Raw genomic sequence first — 19,528 nt, forward strand, 5'->3', positions numbered from 1 at the left:
ACAGAATTCAGGCACCTTTCTCTCTCTAGACCCCTTTTTGGATCCTCCCACCCTTGATTTTCCAGTGGTGATGATGACTGTAAAACTCTCCTTCGATTCTTCCAGTCTATAAAACTGATGGCTTTCTGCTGGAATTTTGTTACTCGCATGGCACTGACCAGGCCTATTCATAAACTAAAGTGCTATCCCTTCTTCTAAGTGTCAGCTTTCTTCCAATAGATGCCTGATTTGGGTTGCTCTTTAGTATCTTCTGACATTTGTTTTTTATATTTTGTTCATAGTTTACGGTTGTTCTCTGTATGGGGGTTGGCCTAATAAAAACACTGCAGGCAAACTAAAACTTAATTTTTGTTATTTTTTGTATATGATGTGAGGTATGAGTCAAGGTTTATTTTTTCCCCAATACTAATATCCATTTCTTCTAGCACAATTTGTGCTTTTCCTTTCCTCATTGAAACCCATTGACATCTTTGTCAAAAAATAGTTGTCCATATATGTGTGGTTCTATTTCTGGACTCTATCCTGTTCTAATGATATATCTGTCTGTCCTTGCATCAGTACAATACTGTCTGAATTACTGTAGCTTTATAGTAAGCCTTAACATTAGGTAGTATAAACCCTCCATACTTTTGCTTGCTTTTGGATACTGTAGGTCCTTTTAATTGCCATGTAAATTTTAATATCCTTTTAGTTTTACCAAAATATTGACAAATACGTGATTGAACAAGTAGAAGAAAAATCAGTGAGGCAACAGGAAATTTCAGCAACATTCAACCAACTTTATTTATATATTATAGAACACTACACCCACCAACAGCCAAATATACATTCTTTTCAGAGAAACATGAACCATTCTCCTAGATAGACCATATGTTGAAATCATACAGAGTATATTTTCTGACCACCATGGAATTAAATTAGAAATGAACAATAAAAAGTCATCAAGAGAAAATGGCCATATTTTTGAAGAGTAAGTGAAAGTATAGGGAGTTATGTAAAGTTAGAAAATGAGGGGTGAAATGATTCCTTTTAAAAGTTATGAAACACAAATTTCCCATAAAAATGAACAAACAAAACATGATCAAGGTCAAATCCTATAGAAAATTATTTTTTAAAATGGAAGACTATGTGTCATATACTATGAATAGCAAAAATATATGACCAGACATTTGTATTCTACAAACATTATATATAGAGATAAATAGATCGATATATAAAACTAGGTATTTAATAGGTATACCATATGGTATATTATGGTGAAAAATATATAAAAACAACTTCCTGTCTGTCATCTTCCATCCCCCAGTGTTGATCATGTTGCCTTGAACAGGATTGTGTTGTTACAGGTACCAGTGTCATTTGAGGATGTGACCGTGGACTTCAGTTGGGAGGAGTGGCAGCAGCTGGACTCTACTCAAAGACGCCTCTACCACGATGTCATGCTGGAGAACTACAGCCATCTGCTGTCAGTGGGTAAGCACAACAATCCTGTGAAGCTGTGAAGAGCCTGTTATGGGTTTATTTGTGTCCCTCAAATAAAGTATGTTGAAAATCTAACCCCTAGTACCTCAGAATGTGACCTTATTTGGAAATGGAGTCTTTATAGAAGTAATCAAACTAAAATGGGGTCATTAGGGTGGGCCTTAATCTAATATAACTGATATCCTTATAAAAAGGAGAAATCTGGACAGAGACACACACAAAGGGGAGACAATGTGAAGGCACACAGGGAGAAGATGGCATGTGACTGGAATGATGTATCTGTAAGCCAAACAACACCTGAGGCCACCAGAAACTAGGAGAGAGGCCTGGAATAATTCCTTCCCTGGTGCCTGCTGACACTGTGGTTTTGGAGTTCTGGCCCCCAGAACTCTGAGATGATAAATTTCTGCTGTTTTGAGCCCTCCTAGTTTATGGCACTTTGTTACAGCAGCCCTAGGAAACTAATATAGATTTTTTTACTTGGAAATGGGGTGCTACTGTGACAAATACATAAAAAATGTGAAAGTGGCTTTGCAATTGAGTAATGGGTAGAGGCTAGAGCTAGAGGCTAGGTTTTAAATGCTTTGAGGTCTCAGATAGAAACGAGGAACATGTCATTGCAAACTGGAGGAAAAGCAATCCTTGTTCTAAACTGTCAGAGAACATGGCTGAATTGTGTTCTTGTTGGGTGAAAAGTAGAACTTGTAACTGATGAACTTGAATATTTATTATAGCTGAGGAGATTTCTAAGTACTGTTTGAGAGCATAGGCTTGTTTCTCCTTGTTGCTTATAGCAAAATGTAAGAGGAAAGAGATAAACTGAACAAGGAATTGTTAGTGTAAAGGTACTAAAACTTCAAGGTTTGGAAAATTCTCAGCCTATCTATATTGTAAAAGTTGAGAACATGTACTCTGGAAAGAACATCAAGAGTGTCTGGACACCTGATTGCTAAAGAGATTAGATGTGTGACTTGTGGATTCAATCGACTGTCTCAGTAGAAATGCTTCCAGGTTGGGCTGAAGGAGACAGAGATGGGAGAGAATGAAGGCAGGCTGTTAGACTTCTCCATTCTCTAAGGCAGGAAATAGGATGGTAAAGCTATATGACTGTGAACATGTGTTATCCTTCCAGAAAAGGGAGGAATGACTTCAGGATAGTATAGCTATAGCTGCTGCTACAGTCCCTGAAGGCACAGGCTGGGGAGATGGGGGAACCCACTGCGTCCTCAGTTTCAGAGGGCAGGGCTATCTCTTTGTTTCCAGGGCTAAGGGGGCAGGACCACCATCCAGAGCCAAGGGTTGAGGGGTGACCATGTCCGCTCTGAGGCCATACCTCTGAACAGTTTCGTATGCCTTTGAACTCTCTCTTTTTTTTTTTTACCACTTCTTATATTTATTATTATTTTTAATTTTAAAGATTCCAGTGTTGAATACCTCTTTTCTTTTTTTTTGCTTTTTTTTTATTTCGGCATATTATGAGGGTACAGATTTTAAGGTTTCAATAAATGCCCTTCCCCTCCTCCCCCCACAAGTCTGAGTCTCCAGCATGACTATCCCTCAGATGGTGCGCATATCACTCGCTATGTATGTATATACCCGCCCCCCTCCCCCCTCCCCAATACCCTATTACTGTAGTACCTATGTGTCCACTTAGGTGCTACTCAGTTAATACCAGTTTGCTGGAGAATATATCTGGTGCTTGTTTTTCCATTCTTGGGATACGTCACTTAGTAATATGGGTTCCAGCTCTAACCAGGAAAATATAAGATGTGCTATATCACCATTGTTTCTTAGAGCTGAATAGTACTCCATGGTATACATATACCACATTTTATTAATCCATTCTTGAATTGATGGGCACTTGGGCTGTTTCCACAGCCTTGCAATTATGAATTGTGCTACTATAAACATTCGAGTGCAGGTGTCTTTTTTGTAGAGTGTCATTGGATCATTCGGGTAGATGCCTAGTAATGGGATTGCTAGATCAAATGGTAGATTCCCTTGTATTGCTTTAAGGTATCTCCATATTGCTTTCCACAGAGGTTGAACTAGTTTGCAGTCCCACCAGCAGTGTAGGACAGTTCCTCTCTCTCCACATCCACGCCAGCATTTGTTATTTGGAGACTTTTTGATAAAGGCCATTCACACTGGAGTTAAGTGATATCTCATTGTGGTTTTGATTTGCATTTCCCTGATGATTAGAGATGTTGAGCATTTTTTCATATGTTTGTTGGCCATTCTTCTGTCTTCTTTAGAAAAGTTTCTGTTCAAGTCCTTTGCCCATTTTTTAATAGGGTTATTTGATTTTTTCTTGCTGATTTTCGTGAGTTCTAAGTATATTCTAGTTATCAGCCCTTTATCGGATACGTAGGATGCAAAAATTTTCTCCCATTCTGTAGGTTGTCTGTTTACTTTCATGACTGTTTCTTTGGCTGTGCAGAAGCCTTTTAGTTTCATCATGTCCCATTTATTTATTTTTGTTGCTGCTTTGATTGCCTTTGGGGATTTCTTCACAAACTCTTTGCCTAGGCCGATGTCTAGGAGAGTCTTTCCAACATTTTCCTCTAGAATTCTAATGGTTTCATACCTGAGATTTAAGTCTGTTATCCAGCGTGAGTTGATTTTTGTGAGAGGTGAAAGGTGTGGGTCCTGTTTTAACCTTCTACAAGTGGCTATCCAGTTTTCCCAGCACCATTTATTGAAAAGGGATTCTTTTCCCCAGCGTATGTTTTTGTCTGCTTTGTCAAAGATTAGATGGCTATATGAGGATGGTTTTATATCAGGATTCTCACATCTGTTCCACTGGTCAATAATCCTATTTGTGTGCCAATACCAGATTGTTTTAATTACAACAGCTTTGTAGTATAGTTTGATATCTGGCATATTAATACCTCCCAATTTGTTTTTGTTGCCTAGAATTGCTCTTGATATTCGGGGTCTTCTTTGGTTCCATACAAAGCGTAAAATTATTTTTTCTATATCTGTGAAGAATGCTGATGGGATTTTAATAGGTATTGCGTTGAATCTGTAGATCAGTTTGGGTAGTATAGACATTTTAATGATGTTGAGTCTGCCGATCCACGAGCAAGGAATGGATTTCCATCTGTTTACATCCTCTGCTATTTCCTTCCTCAGTGTTTCATAGTTTTCCCTGTAGAGGTCTTTTACCTCCTTCGTTAAGTATATTCCTAGGTACTTTAATTTCTTTGTTGCTATTGTGAAGGGTATTGAGTCTTTAATTTGGTTCTCGATTTGATTGTTGTTGGCGTATACGAATGCCTCTGATTTCTGTGTATTGATTTTGTATCCTGAGACTTTGCTAAATTCATTTATCAGTTCCAGGAGTTTCCTGGTTGAATCTTTGGGGTTTTCTAAATATAATATCATATCATCAGCAAACAGTGAAAGTTTGATCTCTTCTGCCCCTATTTGGATACCTTTAATTCCACTTTCCTGTCTGATTGCTGTAGCCAGGACTTCCAGTACTATGTTGAATAGAAGTGGAGATAGTGGGCAGCCTTGTCTGGTTCCAGTTCTAAGTGGGAATGCTTTCAGTTTTTCCCCATTCAGTATAATGTTGGCTATGGGTCTGTCATAAATGGCTTGTATCATTTTTAGGTATGTCCCTTCTATGCCTGTTTTCTTGAGTGTTCGTATCATGAAAGGGTGTTGAATTTTGTCAAAAGCTTTTTCTGCATCTATTGAGAGAATCATGTGGTCTTTGTTTTTGCTTCTGTTTATGTGGTGAATTGCATTTATAGATTTGCGTATGTTGAACCATCCCTGCATTCCTGGGATGAAGCCCACTTTGTCATGATGGATTATTTTTTTGATAAGCGTCTGGATTCGGTTAGCTAAGATTTTGTTGAAAATTTTTGCATCTATATTCATTAGGGATATTGGTCTGTAGTTTTCTTTTTTTGTTGGATTCTTTCCTGGTTTTGGTATCAGAGTAATATTCGCTTCATAAAAGGTGTCAGGGAGATTTCCATTCTTCTTGATGTTGTGGAATAGTTTCTGCAAAATAGGTATTAGTTCTTCTTTGTAAGTGTGGTAAAATTCGGGTGTGAAGCCATCTGGACCGGGACTTTTCTTTTTAGGGAGATTTTTAATTGCTGTTTCTATTTCAGCTGTTGAGATTGGCCTGTTCAGGGAATCTATTTCTTCCTGGTTGAGCCTAGGGAGGCTGTGTGTTTCTAGAAATTTATCCATTTCCTCCACATTTTCCAGTTTGTGTGAATAAATATCTTTGTAGTACTCATAAATTATATCTTGTATCTCTTTGGGATCAGTTGTGATATCTCCTTTTTTATTCCTGATGGAGCTTATTAGAGATTTCTCTTTTCTGCTTTTCGTTAGCTTAGCCAGTGGCGTGTCAATTTTGTTTATTTTTTCAAAGAACCAACTTTTTGTTTTGTTAATCTCCTGAATAGCTTCCCTGTTTTCAATTTCATTTAGTTCTGATTTTATCTTGTTGATTTCACTCCTTCTGCTGGGTTTGGGGCTGGTCTATTCTTCTTTTTCCAGCTCTTTGAGTCGTTTCATTAGATTGTCTATTTGTGATCTTTTTGACTTTTGGTTATAGGCATTTATGGAGATAAACTTTCCTCTCAGAACTGCTTTAGCTGTGTCCCAGAGGAGTTGATAACTTGTCTCTCCATTGTCATTTTCTTCATAGAATTTTTTTATTTCCATCTTGATTTCTTCATTTATGAAGTAATCATTTAGTAGGAGGTTGTTTAATTTCCATGTTTTTGTGTAGAAATGTGAGTTTCTGTTAGGGTTGATTTCTACCCTTATTCCATTGTGATCTGAGAAGATACATGGTACGATTTCTATTTTTTTAAATTTCTTGAGATTTACTTTGTGTCCTAGGATATGGTCAATCTTAGAGAATGTCCCGTGAGCTGATGAGAAGAACGTATATTCAGTGGATTTGGGGTAGAATGTCCTGTAGATGTCAGTCAGACCCAATTGTTCTAGGGTTTTGTTTAAGTCCATTATTTCTTTATTAATTTTCTGTTTGGAGGATCTGTCTTGAGCCGTCAGTGGGGTGTTGAAATCTCCGGTGATTATGGAGTTGCTATTAATCCATTTGCTTAGATCCAGTAAGGTTTGCTTTATGAAACTGGGTGCACCTAAGTTGGGTGCATATATATTTAAGATTGTTATCTCTTCTTGTTGCTGTGCCCTTCACCATTATGTAATGACCCTCTTTGTCTTTCACTACTTTTGTTGGTTTAAAAACTAAATCGTCTGAAATTAGAACAGCCACGCCAGCCTTCTTTTGGCTTCCACTTGCCTGGAATACTGATCTCCACCCTTTTACTTTTAGCCTATATGCATCCTTGCAGGTTAGATGTGTTTCCTGAAGACAGCATAGACTTGGCCTGTATTTTCTTATCGATTCAGCCAGCCTGTGTCTCTTGAGTGGAGAGTTTAAGCCATTCACATTTATTGAGAGAACTGATAGGTAAGGTAGATTACTGTTCATTCTGTTGGGTTGGATGTTGTTGCTTTGATTTCTCTCTAGATCCATAAAGGTATCTGGCCTTTAATCTTTGGGTGTTGGTTTTTGTGTTTTTTTTTTATATTCGTGAGTTTCTATTATGGTGTTCCGTGTGTAACACTGTTTTGAGTACTTCTTGTAGGGCTGGTCTTGTCTTGGTGAATTCTCTGAGGCTTTGCTTGTCTGGGAATGTCTTTATTTCTCCTTCATATATGAAGCTTAGTTTTGCAGGGAATAGGATTCTAGGCTGGGCATTGTTTTGTTTCAAAAGAGTGAGAATGGGGCTCCAGTCTCTCCTTGCTTGTAAAGTCTCAGTAGAGAAGTCTGGTGTTATTCAAATTGGCTTTCCCTTGTATGTTCCTTGCTTCTTTTGTCTTACAGCTCTTAGAAGGGCCTTCTTAGTTATATTTTGGTCAGTCTTATGACTGCATGTCATGACTTCTTCCTGTTTGCATGAAATTCCCAGGGGTCTTCTGAGCTTCTTGAACTTGTATATCGAGATTTTTAGCAAGGCCTGGGAAATTTTCCTCTATTATGTCTTCAAAAAGCTTGTCCAGCCCTTGAGTGTTGTCTTCCTCCCATTCTGCTAACCCTATGACCCTCACGTTAGGTTTTTTCACATAATCCCACAGCTCTTGTAGGCTTTGGTCATTTCTCTTGTTTCTCTGCTGTATTTCTGTGACTGATTTATTTAAGTGGAAGGTGTTATCTTCAATCTCTGAGATTCTTTCTTCTGCTTGATCTACCCTGTTCTTGAGACTTTCCACAGTATTTTGTAGTTCCCTGAGTTGATTCTTCATCTCCAGGACTTCGGTTAAAGTTTTCTTCACTGTGTCAATCTCTTTGTTGAACCTTTGTTCCATTTCCTGGAGGCTTTTTGTGGTTTCTTTATGTTGGTTATTGAGTTGTTGTTGCAGGTCAGTGAGTGTTCTTATGATCCACATTCGAAATTCCTCTTCTGTCATTTTAGTTGCCAGGTTTTGGTTGTTGTCTGTTTCTAAGGGGCTGGTGCTCCTCTTTGGGGGTGTGTTTTCTGTTTGTTTCTTCATATTTCCGGAGTTCCTTCGCTGATTTCTTCCCATTTTGCTTGGTTGTTGTTTCTTTCCTTTAGGGTTTCGTGTGGGTATTCACACGTCTTGTTTAGTTTCTGAGCCAGTAGGTAGAGTTGCTCTCTGTCTGCAGCCTTCGCTGGGGTGGTGTCTGCAGGTCTCTCAACCCACTGGGGAGCCAGCAGTCCAAGATGGAGCGGAGGAGAAACAGCCAATTACCCTACCCTTCCTGCTGGTCTCCTTAATTACACAGGTGGAAATAGATGGCAGGAACCGGAGCAGTTCCTATCTCAGCTCCACCCCCAAGGCGGGGCTAGAGACTTTGGAACCGAAGGCCCAGCTCCAAGTCACCAGAGTGTGTGGGTTGTAACGTCTCTCTGTCTTGTATTCACCAAAGACTGCTTCCTGTAAAGCTCGGCTCTGCCCAGGCAAACTCCAGGGCCTGGACACCGAGCGCAGAAGACCTGTGCAGATAGAGATTGGCCTGAAGCCGGCAGGCCCGTAGCCAAACCCAGGGAATTCCATCTTCTGTCTCTTTAATTGCACAGGTGGAGATAAGCGGCAGGAATGAGAACAGTTTCTATCTCAGCTCCGCCCCCAAGGCTGGGACAGAGACTTTGGAGCCCAGGGCGGGGCTCTGGGTCCCAGGAGAGTGTGGAAGGCACCCTTTCTCTGCCTTAAATTCGCCAAGGGCAATCTCCCCTGTAGCTCTGCCCCATCCAGGCAGGGTCCACTTTCTGAGCACTGAGTCAGTGCCGCTTGTGCAGCAAGTGACGGTCCAATATCAAATTGGTGGAGCAGCGGCGCGTACCAGCGCTTTCTCTGCGCCGCCTCTCCAAACCCTGAGCCCAAGTCAGCGCTGGAATGCCGAGTCAGCGCCGGAATGCAGGGGCAGAGCGGTGCCGGAGGAGCAGAGGGAGGGGGGTCCTAATGGATCAAGGAGTCTAACTTTGCGCACTCTGACCTCTCAGTGCTATCCCAAACCTCCTCCAAATCCAAAGTCAAAGCCTCCTGCTGTGTAAACTCCCCTTACCCTTGACCTGGGAGTGTTCTGCAGGGAGATGCCGGAGCGGGCTCTGGTTCCTGCTGCGCGGAGAGCAGTTGCTGTGCGCGGACCCTCCCCCACCGTTAACTGCGGCCGCTGTGTGCTCTGGCCGCTGTGTGCTCTGGCGAACTCAGCGCGTTCCCTGTTCTAGTCTCCTCTCCACACAGCTTAATCCCGCGCTGCCACTTCTCACCAACTTCAGTCACCTCCCAGCCTACGTGGGAGTGGAGCTCGGTGTAGGAAGGGGTGTTTCTCAGCACCGGTTAGGGCTGGCGCCACTGCCCGCCGGCAGCGGCTTAAGCCGCGCCTCGCTCCCTCCCTGATGTGTGCCTCCTCCGAATCCCCGAGTTTTGCGGAAGAATGATCGGTTTACCTTTGCTTTAGGCTGTAAATGGTCTTATCCCTCCGTGTCCTGTTGGGTATCTGCAGGCTTGCAAAGCTGGTCTCGTGGAAGTGCAGATCGCTAGAGTGTGGCTATCCGCTTTCTTCACTATTTGTTCTGGGAGCAGAGAGCCAGGAGGGCACCCCTACTCCGCCATTTTCCATCTCTTGAACTCTCTCTTCAAAGTTCTTTTCAACTTTCCTTTCTGATACTTGTTGACTGTCAATTTGTGCTGGTATTTTAGCCTTAGATGGAGTTTACCACCCACTGTGAGCTACATTCTCAAGCAACTTCAGTAACACCCAGGCCCAGTGCACAAGGAGCTGCTACTGTCCTAACACCATCCACAGGCCAGGCTTCCATCAGTGCCGCTGTGAGCAGTACTGGGGAGTGGGTCTTCTGTATGCTACATGTATGGTTCCCTACTGTGTGGCAGACATTTGGCACTGAATTTTGGCACCAAAATCTATATTAGGATTCTCCAGAGAAATGGAACCAATAGGAGATTATATATATAGTGAGAGAAAAATTGGTTGATTGACTGTCTGATGTTAAGGAATTGAGTCACCCAATTATGGAGGCTGACTAGTCTGAAATTCACAGGGCAGGCCAGTAGGCTAGAAATTCAGGTAAGAGTTGATGTTGGCATTCTTGAGTCTAAAATCCACAGGGCAGGCCAGCAAACTGAAAACCAAGGCAAGGTTTCTATGTGGCAGTCTAAAGCAGAATTTCTTCATCCACTACCCACTACATATTCCCTCTGCCCTCAGCAAGCACCTCAGCTGGTCATAGAGTTCTTTGCCTGGTGGGGAGACCCAAATCTTCATTCCTGTGTCAGAGAAAATAAGAGCTTTAACAGTAGGTAAAGCTGGAAAAACAGATTTTATTCAGAACTTTTATAGTAGTGGCAAAGAGACCTCAGTGTAGAAGTGGGCTCAATTCCAAATACTACATGGACAAGTGGGAATCTATAGCCAAGGAGCATGGTGGGGGTCAGTGGCTGGAAAATCACTCAGAGGAAGCATCAGGAGTAATGGGGATCCTAGCTAAACCAAACTAATAGGACTCTTGCTGAAGGCAGGACAGGGGGATCAAATATCTGGAGGGTGGTACAGGATGAGGAACCTGGTCCAGGGGCATTAATGCTGAGGTTGGGGGATTTGGCGGAAGTGATTTAACAGGATTCTTGCTAAAATTGAGCAATGCAAAGATGGACAAAAATGGCAAGTCCAAAAGTTGAGTCCTAGTTGGGAAGAAGATTCAGAAAAGCCTGACTAAAACTTGGTCAAGGAGAGCCTCTTTGCTAGTTCTTCCTCTTGTTCAAGAAAAGAAGAAACATTATTCTTTCCTTTGAACAATTTAAGTCTGTTTCTCATTCGGTCACCTTTTGTTCATTACAGGTCAATTGAACCATCTGCTGAGACTTCGTAGTAGAGGAAGAAGTAGAAGTTTAGTAGAAGTTTATATCAACTCATCCAACTTTAGCTTACTGTAGGGAATCAGGAAAAGGGCAGTTTAGTTTTCAAAGATGCCACATCAGGAGGGTGGGAAAAAAATTGGAAATGTTAGTTTGGAGAGTTATAGACAGATATTGGAGGAAACTAGAAGAATTGGTCCAGTTCAGTTTATAGGTAATAACCCACAAGGGTGTGCTATAGTGTTCCATTGAAACATAAAATTCCTCTCCACAGTCAATTCCTTTTTATTTGTTCAAAGATAAACAAAGTAAGGTTATTCTTATTTACAAAATAAGTCTGGTCTTGTTTAGATTTGCCTGATTATTTACATAAGTACAGCAAGAATGGTAATTGACTGCACAGGCCTTTTTGAGTTTGCTTTGCTGGAACTTTTCATAAGGAATCTCAGATTAGACTTTTAAAAACCTCTTGACGCTGGGAAGCTAAGCCAGGAACTTACCACCAGACTTCAAATTCCTCTTCTCTTGAGATTTGGGTGAATTCCTCTCTTCTTGAGGACCAAAAGATATCTCAAGATTCCTGTGCCTGCCAGGAAGTGACTTTCCTTACTCATCTGTAAGGCTGGGAACTCTATAAGGCAGATACCAGGCCAGTTTCTTGATAAGTATTGGCTCCATAAAGTCAACTTTATTTCCTTAAAACTGTCTGGTCGTGCCTAAAAATATGACATTCCAGTCAAAGCCTTGGTTATATAATATAACCCATGTTTCCAATTATGACCTGTTAAAAGCAGAACAGATTCTTACTGAACATATGCAAGTAATTATATTGCCATGAAAGTAAGAGCACTCAAATAAGATTTTCTGAATGCTGGAGGGATCAGGCAGGGAGAAAAGATAAATGTTTCATTTTTGTTTACAAAAGTATAGTAAAGATAGCTTAAGAGAAAAGGGAAAGCAATTCCTTATATCTAGAAAATAGAACACTAAACAATGAGTACTGTTCCAAACAAAAACCATAATCATACTTTATCAGTTCATTTAGTCCCAGTAATTAATTCTTGTTTGCTTCAACTTGGGTTAGCGGTTTTATGAACCCATCAGCTTCTCCACTAGAGTTCTGGAAATCCTTACTCAGTCTGGTGGTATAGTTACAAAGTTATTCAAGCAATGCCATCACGAAGCATTCCAACCTGTGGCTCATTGCAAACACTTTCAGAGACAAATTAGAGAAAACAACAATTTATCTATGAATGACAAGTTAAGATGACTGTGGTTAAATATCTGATGATAAGTTCATTTGACAAGAAAATTTAGTTATTTCTGTGACATTTTAAAATAATAACCAGAATTATGACTCATAATATTATACCAGGACATATCATGGACAATGAGGTTATTGACAAATTTCTATGAACTTCATATAATTTCTGAAATATATGTATTAGTAACATTTACCTATACAAATATAAGCTAGGTGAAGTTAAGCATCCCTTATTTGACAGTGCCTTTTCATGCAATTCAACAAATCAAATAAACCAAAGTTTTTAAAATTTAATTTACTTTTATTTTTTTTATTAATTAATTGAGGTATTTTATTTTATTTTATTTGAGACAGGGTATCACTCTCTTGCCCAGGCTGGAGTATGGTGGCATGAAATCCTCCAACCTCAGTCTAGGTTGGACTGTCTAGCTAGGACTACAGGTGTGTGTGACCACCCCTGGCTAATTTTTTATTTTTTTTAGAGGTAGGGTTTTGTTATGTTGCCCAGGCTGGTCTCAAATTCCTGGCTTCAAGCTATCCTCTGTCTCAGCCTCCCAAAGTGCTGAGATTACAGGCATGAGCCACCATATCTGGCCCTGAAATATTTTTAACATTTCTCTTTTTACAAGGTGAAAGAACAAATGGTTTGAGATTTTCCAGGGGCTGTCTGGGATATCTCAAGGTCAGTTTGAGATCAAGATTTCATGGAGGATTTGATTTGGGGAAGGTAAAGTTGTCAGAAATGTAAACAAAACAAAACACCTTAGTTCTTTTAAAAGTGAGAAGTCTTAGATCTCTTAAATAGTCAAGGACATGATAAAGATTAGCACAGGAAATTATTGTGAGAAAACACAAAATCTCTTTTCCTAGGCAGATTACTTAAAAGGTAAATAAAAACTTTTACAATTTCTTATTAAGAGCAGACCAATAATCCAAGAAAACTTTGTCATTTTAACAGAGAGAAATCCAAATTATAGCTTTACCAAAACAAACAAACAAACAAACAACAAAAAAACAAGTATGCTTTCTTTTTTTTCTTTTTTTTTTTTTTTGAGACAGAGTCTTTCACTTTTTCACCCAGGCTAGAGTGCAGTGGTGTCATCATAGCTCACAGCAACCTCAAACTTCTGGGCTCAAGCAATCCTGCCTCAGCCTCCTGAGTAGTTGGGACTATAGGTGCATACCACCACGCCTGGCAAATATTTCTATTTTTTGTAGAGACTGCATCTTCTTGCTCAGGCAGGTCTCAAACTCCTGAGTTCAAGTGATCCCTCCACCTCGGCCTCCCAGAATGCTAGGATTATAGACATGAGCCACTACACCTAGCCCCAGTGTACTTTTGATATGAAAGTGCAAATCGATTAAAATCTTAGCCAGTTTGATCACAAATAAAATTCCTTTTCTGCAAACCTTCTATAATTTTCTGTATCCATTAAGTTTTTGTTATGTATTTTTTCTCTTTCTTATTTAGGAACTACAAATTATGTTACTTCAGGACAAAAGTATTCTTTCTCCCTTAACAAAACATATTTTTCATACCTTATGTACTTTTCCTTATCAAAAACACATCCTACTTTCCTCCCGTTTCTTTCATGTCGTGTTGTTTACCTTCACCTTTATTATTTCTGGCAGTTTTAATTACATATATTGATTATAATTTTTAACCATTGGTAACCTCTCTTTTACAGAAAAAAACTAGAGAATTGACAATTGTGAACCATCTCTCACATACCAGCATTCCACATGAGCAGATTAGCAAATTTTGTGAATACACCATCTCACAATTTTTATACATATGTACTTTTTATAGTACAGTTTATCAATGTAAAAAGAACATGTTTATGAACAGACTCAAATATCTTTAGCTTCTCTATGCCATATAAAAATAGTAAGCTAAAATTATAATTATGCAAACTTGTGTTTAATAATTAAAGTTTTAGTTTATCTTACCTAGAAATAATCTAGATAATTAATGAATATCTGTTGTCTAACTTAGCATAATGCTCAGGTTGCAAGTTACCAAAAATATTTTAGAAACTGTTTTTAGGCAGACATAACACCAAACAAGATGAGTCATTATCTCAAGTTATTTCTCTGTTAACTATTTTTACACCATATGCATGTTAGGCAAGCATCACATGAAGCAAAAACCTAAAAAAGTTAAATACCTGAGTTGTTTTGTCTTACTGCTATATTTGATACACATGAAATAATAGATATCAAGCAATTCTCTTTTATTTCTTTTTCCTTTTTTTTTTTTTTTTTTGAGACAGGGTCTCCCTCTGTCACCCAGGCTGGAGTACAATGGCACGATCATAGCTCACTGCAGCCTCAAATTCCAGGGCTCCAGTGATCCTTCTGCTTTAGCCTCCCAAGCAGCTGGGACTACAGGCATGAACCACCATGCCCAGCTCTTTTTTAAAAATTATTTTTTTTATTTTTAGAGACGGAGTTTTGCTGTGTTGCCCAGGCTGGTCTCAAACTCCTGGCCTCAGGTGATCCTTGTACCTCAGCCTCCTGAGTAGCTGGGATTATATAGGTGTGAGCCACCATGTCTGGCTAAACAATTCATTTTTACTTCATCTTTACTTGTAAATTTGTTCTTAGGTTGATTTCATAGTTTTTATAATCTTAAACACTTAGTAAATATAGTATCAGTTTATTTGACTAGTATTTAATGCTGATAATTTAGAAGACACAGCTATTTTTATTAAACTAACAATATTAAACTAATCTTATTTATCAAAAATTTATCACAATTTGGATAAAATACTAAAATACCAAAAGATGAAAAATATATTAAAAGCCACATGGACTTGTAAAACATTGGGGTTAGTTTCTATATTTCTCAGAGTTCTAGTAATTTTTAATTTATGTAAGCACTCACTTATCTCTAAGTTGATTTGCATAGAACTCCTAAACTCTTAAATTTTATAAATTAATTTGGTAATACTATCTGGAGGTAGAAAATATTACATAGGCACAAAATATATACATATATAAACATAAATGTACAAACATATGAACAGATGAAACAGAGGTCCTGTAGATTTCTATTCTAAAATTTTAGTACACTTTCATCTTTGATATTTTTATCCAAATCATGGTGTTTGGTAGATAGAACAAATCAAAGTTACCTGTTTTCCAGTATTTGTGGAGGAGATATTTGGGATTTTTTCTTGATCTGATATCTAATCTTATGGAGGCTGTGGACTAAATTTTAGGTGAGAGACTGAGGGGACAGCACGCAACTGTCTGGATGTCTCCAAAGCCCATCTAAGTGGATAAAATATCTAGTCTATTTCCAATTTTCTTTTTTTTCTCTTTCACCCTTAAGTGGTTGCTTTTAGGGATCCCTCAGTCTCTTGAGAGCCCCCAGTGGCGGGAGGAGACCCAAAGTTCAAGTGAGCATAGTGAGTTAAGGGGCTAAAATAAGACGGGTAAATTCTGGCAGGGGTAGAGGAGGTAGGTATTTGAAAGCGGACATATCAATGGATTCAAGGGAACTTGAAGGGAAGATCAAAGGTGGTAAAAGGAAGAAGGAGGAACAGAAGCAATGGGAAGGGAGAGGTCTTAGAAAAGCTAGTTTTGAGAGATGTCAAGTTTCCCAAGTAGGTTCTTTAAATTCCATATTATCCTCAGCAAAATCATGCCAATGAGAAAGGAATTGAGTAGAATTGGTAGAACATATAGTCAGCAGGGGTCAAGAAGGTGTGTTTTAGTTGATGGAGAAGTTCCCATGTTCTTAACAATGGTACCTTTGCGCTTATGAATACAGAAACTTGGGACTCTAACTCAGCTCCCATTTCTTATAGAGCTTACCCTCTTATAAAGAGAGAAACCTAGGACTCTCCCCCAGCCTTTCCTTGCCTTGGATTATAGCCTACCTTCTTATAAACAGATGCTCAACTGGGACTTGAACCTAGCCTCTAGAGTATACTCAGAATCTTAAGAATCAAAATCTGTCCTTATTGTGCTTCAGTGAACTGTCATCTAGAGCAGTGGTTTGTGAGTCAGACTCATCAATTAATTTCCTAATCAATTAGCCAGGAGTGAAGACAAAGCCTTCAAAGGTACACAGTTGGAGTCCTGGGTGAAAGGTCTGGGGTCCAGTGATGAATCTGATCTTTTCTGAGTCCCACACCATAACTATCAAAGAAAAAGCAAGGTTGGATAGTAGTTAAAGCAGTAAAAACAGATTTTATTCAGAACTTTTATAGTAGGGGAAAAGAGACCCCAATGTAGAACTCAGCTCAATTCCAGATACAATACAGACAAGTGGGGACTTACAGCCAAGGAGCAGAGTGGCCAGTAGATGGAAAATTACTGAGAAGAAACATTAGAGGTAAGGGGGGATTTTTACTAAACTGACCTAACAATGTTCTTGCTACAGGCAGGCCAGGGGGATCAGTATCACATGGGGGATAGTGGAAGATGAGGAATTTGGTTAGCTAAGGGTGATCAGATATTGAGGTTTGGGGATTCTGGCTAAACTGACTTAACAGGATTCTTGCTAATATTGGGCGATGCAAAGATGGACACTAAAGTCCAAATGTTGAGGCCTAGTTGGGAAGAGGATTCAGAGGAGCCTGACTAAAGTTTGGACAGAGATTCTTTGTCACCTAAAGGGTCTGGGCCAGTCATAGTCCTGCCTGAATTAGGCTGTTGTAGTTTTCCATTGACTTTAATCACAGGGTATGGTAATACTAAGAGATACCCTAAGGGATGTGCTATATTCTAGAAATATTCTTCCTTACCTCCATTGTGGAGTAATAATCCAATTTCCTCTTGGTAATTAGGATCAGTCACCCCAGCCAAAACCCTATCTCCCTTCTTTGCCTGTTGATTTAGAGGCATGAGGGAACTAAAGTGGCCAGGTGGCAGTTTTAACTTCTAGTTCAGTGAAATCATTGTTGTGTCTCCTAGCGGAAGCATTCTTCCCTTTGGTATTAAGACCTCTAGAGTGGCAGAGCATATGGTCACTGGGACAGGAAGCAAAAATTTTGCTAGTGGACCACTAGGGATAATAATAGTCAGGGGTGTCATTCCTAGCCCAGGGCTGACAGGATAGGACCACTACTTTAGAGGGCTTAGAGGACAGATCATAGAGCCAATGAGGATTATTCTCAAGCCTTAAAATTTAATGGAATTTTCCCTGCTAGGTTTTCTTATTTAGGACCTATTATCTCTTTTTTTCATGCTGATCTCTCCCTTTTGGAATGGGAATATCTATCCTATGCCTGTCCCACCATTATATTTTAGAAGCAGATAACTTGTCTGGTTTCACAGATTCACAGATGGAGAGGAATTTTTACCCAGGATGAATCATACCCCAAGTCTTACCCCTAACTGACTTGGATGATCTAGATCAGGGGTCCTCAAACTTTTTAAACAGGTGGCCAGTTCACTGTCCCTCAGACCGTTGGAGGGCCGTTGGAGAGTGTGGCACACATTCCACACATGCGCACTGTGGGCCCAGGACGAGTCGGCTGCTAAGCAGGACAGGCAGCAGCAGAAAAACTCCAGGCGGGCCAGATAAATGTCCTCAACGGGCCGCATGTGGCCCGCAGGCCATAGTTCGAGGATGCCTGATCTAGATGATGATATTTGAGACTTTGAGTTGATAATGTTTAGATGTAATTTTTTACTTAATAAGTTGATACTGGAATGGTTTGGCTGGGCGTGGTGGCTCACGCCTGTAATCCTAGCACTCTGGGAGGCCGAGGCGGGTGATTTGCTCAAGGTCAGGAGTTCAAAACCAGCCTGAGCGAGACCCTGTCTCTACTAAAAATAGAAAGAAATTAATTGGCCAACTGAAAATATACATACAAAAAATTAGCTAGGCATGGTGGCGCATGCCTGTAGTCCCAGCTACTCAGGAGGCTGAAGCAGTAGGATCGCTTGAGCCCAGGAGTTTGAGTTTGCTGTGAGCTAGGCTGGCGGCGCCACGGCACTCACTCTAACCTGGGCAACACAGTGAGACTCTGTCTCAAAAATAAAAAAAAAAGTTGATACTGGAATGATTAAGACTTTTGAGGATATTGGGATGGGGTGAATGCATTTTGTATGTGTGAAGGACATGAATTTTGAGGGGCTAGAGGGAAGATGCTTGTGAGTTGAATTGTGTCTTTCCAAAATCTATGTGGAAATTCTAACCCCAGTACTTCCAAATGTTACCTTAGTTGGAAATAGTTTGAGCTAAAATGAGGTCTTTAAGGTGGGCCCTAATTTAATATGACTAGTGTCCTTATAAAAAGTGGCAATTTGGACACAGAGACATGCACAGAGGGAGAACATCATGTAAAGATGAATGTAGATATTGGGGTGATGCTTCCACAAGCATGCATAGAGGGAAGACAATATGAGGACACACAGGGAGAAGGTGGCCATGTCACTGGAGTGATGCATTTATAAATCAAGGAACACCAAGAAATGCCAGCAAACACTGGAAGATGCATGGAAGGCTCTATCCTAGATCCATCAGAGAGAGCATGGCCTTTCTGACACCTTGATTTCAGACTTCTAGGCTCTAGAAATGTGACACAATAAATTGCTGTTGTTTGAAGCCACCCAGTTTTTGATACATTGTTACGGTAGCCCTAGTAATAACTAATATCACACCTCAGTGAGAGTGTTTGCATTCTCAGCTGCTGAGACATCTGGGGCATCTGAGGTGTGCAATGGTGTCATTCTTGATTTGTCTGAGATACTCCAGTCCCTTTTCACCTCTGTGAATATTATTCTCTGTTCCCAATGAAATGTTGTTACTTTTCCAAAGAACAAATGGAAAGCGATTAGCTGGACCCAATTCTCTATCATGTCCTGTTAACAGGGTTTGAAGTTCCCAAGCCAGAGGTCATTTTCAAGTTGGAGCAAGGAGAGGAGCCATGGATGTTGGAGGGGGAAGCCCCACACCAGAGTGGTTCGGGTGAGTGAGTAGGACCCAGGCAGATGGGGACATGGAAGTAATGATATATAATATTCTGTCACACAAAATGCTCCCTCAAGCCCCTTGCAGTCAGTACTCACCACCACTTCAGCCCCAGGCAACCATTGACGTGCTTTTTGTCACTATAGATTAGACTTGTCTTTATTAGGGTTTCATATAAATGGAATCATAGTGTATGTACACTTTGGATCTGACATCATTCACTCAGTGTAATGATTTTGCAGTTCATTCATGTTATTGAGTATATCACTAATTTGTTCTTTTTGTATTCCATGGTATGAATATATTGCAATTTGTTAATCTGTACACTTGTTGATGGATAAGTGGTTCATATTTAGTTATTATGAATGAAGCTGCAGTGATTATTCTGGTATGTCTTTGTGTGAACATGCGATTTACATTTCTCTTGAGTAAAGACCTAGGATTGAAAT

The 19,528-nt window shown here is 39.9% G+C and overlaps 1 protein-coding gene across 4 annotated transcripts in view; it reads left to right on the forward strand.

The window, feature by feature from the left end:
- Positions 1 to 19,528, forward strand: part of LOC105856368 (uncharacterized) — a 93,320-nt gene that overhangs the window by 47,180 nt on the left and 26,612 nt on the right. For 3 of the 4 annotated variants that reach the window (XM_075999550.1, XM_012738031.2, XM_075999551.1), the window contains 2 exons: positions 1,347 to 1,473; positions 18,981 to 19,076. In XM_075999550.1, the coding sequence (XP_075855665.1) occupies positions 1,347 to 1,473; positions 18,981 to 19,076 (223 nt within the window). The remainder of the gene's footprint in view (positions 1 to 1,346; positions 1,474 to 18,980; positions 19,077 to 19,528) is intronic. The other variant, XM_075999552.1, reaches the window with a different exon arrangement.

This window comes from Microcebus murinus, chromosome X, assembly GCF_040939455.1.
Source record: "Microcebus murinus isolate Inina chromosome X, M.murinus_Inina_mat1.0, whole genome shotgun sequence".
Taxonomy (NCBI): Eukaryota; Metazoa; Chordata; class Mammalia; order Primates; family Cheirogaleidae; genus Microcebus; species Microcebus murinus.